Source organism: Myotis davidii, unplaced genomic scaffold (genome assembly GCF_000327345.1).
Source record: "Myotis davidii unplaced genomic scaffold, ASM32734v1 scaffold134, whole genome shotgun sequence".
NCBI classification, from domain to species: Eukaryota; Metazoa; Chordata; class Mammalia; order Chiroptera; family Vespertilionidae; genus Myotis; species Myotis davidii.
In genome coordinates this window covers 4,365,647-4,369,808 of record NW_006288853.1, presented here as the reverse complement: position 1 = coordinate 4,369,808, position 4,162 = coordinate 4,365,647, and the positions used below count along the sequence as shown (strand labels likewise).

The 4,162-nt window shown below is 53.6% G+C and overlaps 1 protein-coding gene across 1 annotated transcript in view; it reads right to left on the bottom strand.

Annotated features, from left to right (window-relative positions):
• CDH23 (cadherin-related 23) overlaps positions 1-4,162 on the bottom strand; it is a 413,720-nt gene that overhangs the window by 223,793 nt on the left and 185,765 nt on the right. Inside the window, exons 9-10 of the mRNA XM_015562107.1 lie at positions 3,810-3,922; positions 1,931-2,119 (exon numbers count right to left, since the gene is read on the bottom strand). Coding sequence (XP_015417593.1) covers positions 1,931-2,119; positions 3,810-3,922 — 302 coding nt within the window. The remainder of the gene's footprint in view (positions 1-1,930; positions 2,120-3,809; positions 3,923-4,162) is intronic.

Sequence of the window (4,162 nt, the reverse complement as noted above, 5' to 3'; positions counted from 1 at the left end):
TAACCTTTTATCATTGAAGAAAATTCTTTTGGATATTGTTGAAATCCAGAGCTTATGGTGCACATTGTTCCTGACTATGTTGGCACCAATGGAATTAATTTTTCATATGTTGTAAGAAAGGAGCTCAGATGCCTGTAAACATTGATGACACATGAAGATCAAACACATCGCCCCGCCCCCACTCCTTCTCACTCCCCCCCTCCCCCCTAGCCCTCCCGTGCTCCGGTTCACTATTTGATTTACACCCCAAGGCTCAGCCCTAGTCCACCTCTTGTCAGAGAGCCTTTCCCGACTCCCAGCCCTTCGTCCCCTTCCTCAGCGAGCTCCAGAGCCCTCGCTGGGCATCGCTGGGCCCTGGACCCACCGCCGGTGCCAGTGCCTCTGCGCTCCTGGGCTGTTGTTATACCCGCTTATCTCCACTTTCTAAACTTTCTACATTTTGTATATGTTTTATTCTATTTATTTATATTTATAAATTCTCACCCAAGGGCACATTTTTATTGATTCTAGAGCAAGAGGAAGGGAGAGGGAGAGAGAGGGAAAGAAACATTGATGCAAAAGAGAAACATTGATCGGTTGCTTTCTATACGCGTCTGGACCTGGGATCGAACCTGCAACCTGGGTATGTGCCCCGATTGGGAACCAAACCCTCGACCCTTCAGTGCATGGGACAATGCTCCAACCACCTGAGCCACACCGGCCAAAGCTTGTATACGTTTCAAAGGTTCATACCACCTTTGTGTAGACACACTTGGGTCCTTGGGAAGGACCATGGAGTTATACTTCCTGAGCTCCCTCAAGGAGCCAAATATAGATTCTTGTAAACAATAGGTGCTTAATAGGTGCTTAATAGGTGCTTAATAGTGATCAGACAGATGGGTCTGAAATGACTTAGCAGGAGATGGAGGCGCGCGCGCGCACACACATACACACACACCCACACACAGACACACAAACACTCAGGAACTGGTCTGCCCCTGTGGCCCTGAGTCCTTGCGGGGGACCGTGTCCAGCTGAGAGAAGCTGGCGGGAGGAGAGGGATGTGGGAGGTAGGGCTCCTGGGTGAGGGGTATGTGTGGGGGGGCAGGCAGGCATGCTGGGCGGTTGCAGAGCAGTCAGAGTGGAGGGGGCAGGAGGAGAGGAGAGGGCTGGGCCTGGACAGGCCAGTGCAGGAGCCCCGAATGAGGAGTCATTGCAGGAAGGACCTCGGGCTGGGAACCTAATGGAATTCCTGAGCTGAGTGAGCTGGGGAGCAGCGGTAATAAATAGAAGTCCTGTTGACAACTGTGGCTGTGATGGGCAGGAGAGAGGGGCCATCCACATAGAAGCCTGCCTCATCCGAGCCTGGCCCGTAGCACAGGGCCTGCCAGGGCTCATGGGGCTGCAGCCTAGCCCCAGAGCCTCCTCCCCCACATCCCACTCGACCTCTTCCTCACTGAGGCCCAAGTCCCTTCTTTCTAAGACTGGCCTCAGCCAAGCAGGTCCTTGGGCAAGGGGATACAGGCATCCCAGACCCCTCCGGGGTCTCCTATGGCCTGGATCTCCTTGAAAGCACTTACACTCCTCGCATGGAAAAGGAGGGACTTGATTACCCTGAAAGCAGGAATAAGACATTCTTCCAACGTCATCAGTTATACAAGAGCCTCTACCCTTTAAAATGCCTATTTTTTGGTGTATGTTTTATAGTGCACATATTATATTAGTAGAATAATCATGCATATAGCTTCTAAATAAATAACTACACGCTGGAGGTGTATCCTCAGACGTTTTTTGCAGGGGGTAGGGAGTAGTCGAAAAGTTAGAGACCACTGATTTTTGCAGCCTTATTTATCCTCAGACACGGCAGGGGCGGGGCTGTAGCACAGAGATACCAGGTGACTCTCCCAGGCAGGGTGGTGGGTCTAGATGGGCCATAGTTCCAGGGACTCACCTCATCCCTGTCCACCACCTGGATGAAGAGGGGGAGGGCAAAGCCGACCTGCGCCAGCTCAGTGATGGCCACACTGTACTCGGAGCTGTTGAACTCTGGGGCGTTGTCATTGATATCAATAACCAGGATGTTGAAGGTCGTGGTGACGGTGGCGTCGGAGGGGGTGCGGTCATCATTCAGCTCTGTGCCCTGAAGATGGAGGACAAACACTTCAGGATGAAGGCAGCCATGATCACAATAACAGCCATCATTTCCCAGGGCTTTCTCAATGCTGGTCACAGTGCTCTGTGTGAATTATCCCACCTCATCCTTTTAGGGTTCCCAGTCAGGGCACATACCCAGGTTGCAGCCCCAGGAGGAGAGCCTATCATTAGCATTCCCATTGTAATGATCCCTATTTACCAATGAGGAAACCAAGGCTCAGAGAGGTTAAGTAACTTGTACAAGGACACACAGCCACAGTAGGTGTCAAACTCAAGCAGTAGGATTCTAGAACCAAGGGGACGAGGTGGAGTGGAGAGGATAAGATAGATTTGGGGGCTCATCACGGGGCAAAGGAAAAGTATGCAATTTGGCAGATGATGAAACTGAGGCCAAGAATTTTTATGCTAGCATGTCATGTAATCAAGGCTTAATTCAGCATCTGCTATGGACTGAACACTGTGCTAGGCACTGTGAGGGTCTGGATTGGACTCAGGAGTAGAAAGAATCAGATACCTTGGTGTCCAGTCTCTAGACAAAAGCCCCCTGCCCCAGAATACCTTCCCATCCCCACCCCAACCTCCGAACCAGCGTCTCTGGGCAAGAGGCCCGTGACTAGGCGTGTTTCACCAGCTCCGAAGGGGTCTGGATTCACAGGCCAGTTTGGAACCTCCCCCTAAAATCTATAATAATAAAAGCGTAACATGCAAATCGACTAAATGGCCGTCCAGATGTCCTTCCAGATGACCTCCCAGACAAAGCAGGGCTGCAGGCATGGGATTGAGGCAGCCGTTGTGGCTGCGAAGGCCTACTCTTGCATGGATTTCGCCCACCGGGCCGCTAGTTTTCTATAAAGATGGACAACCGAGCTCAGGGTCCCGCAGTGAGTTGGTGGCTGCCATGGGACTAGGAAGCAGCTCTCCCATTGGAGCTGCCGCTTCACAGGAAGGAAGGCTGAGAAGGGGCCACGGGCTTGGTGCTGGTGGTGGAAAGGCCGTGTTGGCCCACACATGCCCATCAGGTGGAGAGGAAGGAGCCAGTGGTGGGAGGGAGCTCCTTACCCCATCACTGCCCCAGGCCCTCTCAAGGTCACGGAGAGCAGTTAGGAGCCAGGCTGGGCTGCAACGTCCTCCCCATACCAACGGAAGGGCCTACTTCTCAGAGTTCTCTCCTCAGGTTTTGTGCCACCTCCTCCTGCCAGTCGAAGGCTGGGGCTGGGAAGGACCCCTGCGACTGAGGCAGGATCCATGCCCTAAATGGGTTTCCCAGGGAATGGCTCAGCAAGTCATTGATTTTAATTAAAACTGGCCATGAGAGGCAGGTGGCTGCAGGGGCTGGAGGGGGGCGGGGCAGGGCAGGGCTGTGGCTGCCACCCCTCCCTGCTGCATTGCTGTTTCCTAACAAGGCAATAGCCTCAGGGAAGCCCTGAGAATTAGAAATGGGACAAAACCCAGAACTGGGGTGAACATAAGAACCTGAGGTGGCTCCAGCGGAGAACTTGGAATTATGGATAACAGTATGGACCACGAGATGAGCACCTACTATGTCCCCAGCAAGGCCCCTGACATAGCCCACACCTGACACTCATTGGCCTGAGCCCCAGGAATCAGCACAGGGTGAGAGCGCAGAAGCAATGTGGGCATCCCCTCTACCCAGAGGGAGGTTTCCAGGTTCTCACCTTCACCGTCAGGATGAAGCCGTGGCTGTACAGGGGGTTCTCCCGGTCCAGCAGACCATTCAGGGTCAGCGCCCCACTGATGTAGTCCAGGGCAAAGATGCTGTTGGTATTCCCTGCAAGAGAGAGAAGCATTCTGGGTGTGAATGGGGCCCAGGAGAGGCAGACCTGGGGCTGGGACCTGGGCTCCTCTTGGGTGTTAAGGATGAGTCAGTCCCTTAAAATGGAGGCTGGATTAAGGAGGATGCAAAGAGCTCTGGTGTGCACGGGGGTGCATGGGAGGATACGGGAGGACAAGGGAGTGCACGGGAGGACACAGGGGTGCATGGGAGGACACGGGAGTGCACAGGAGGACA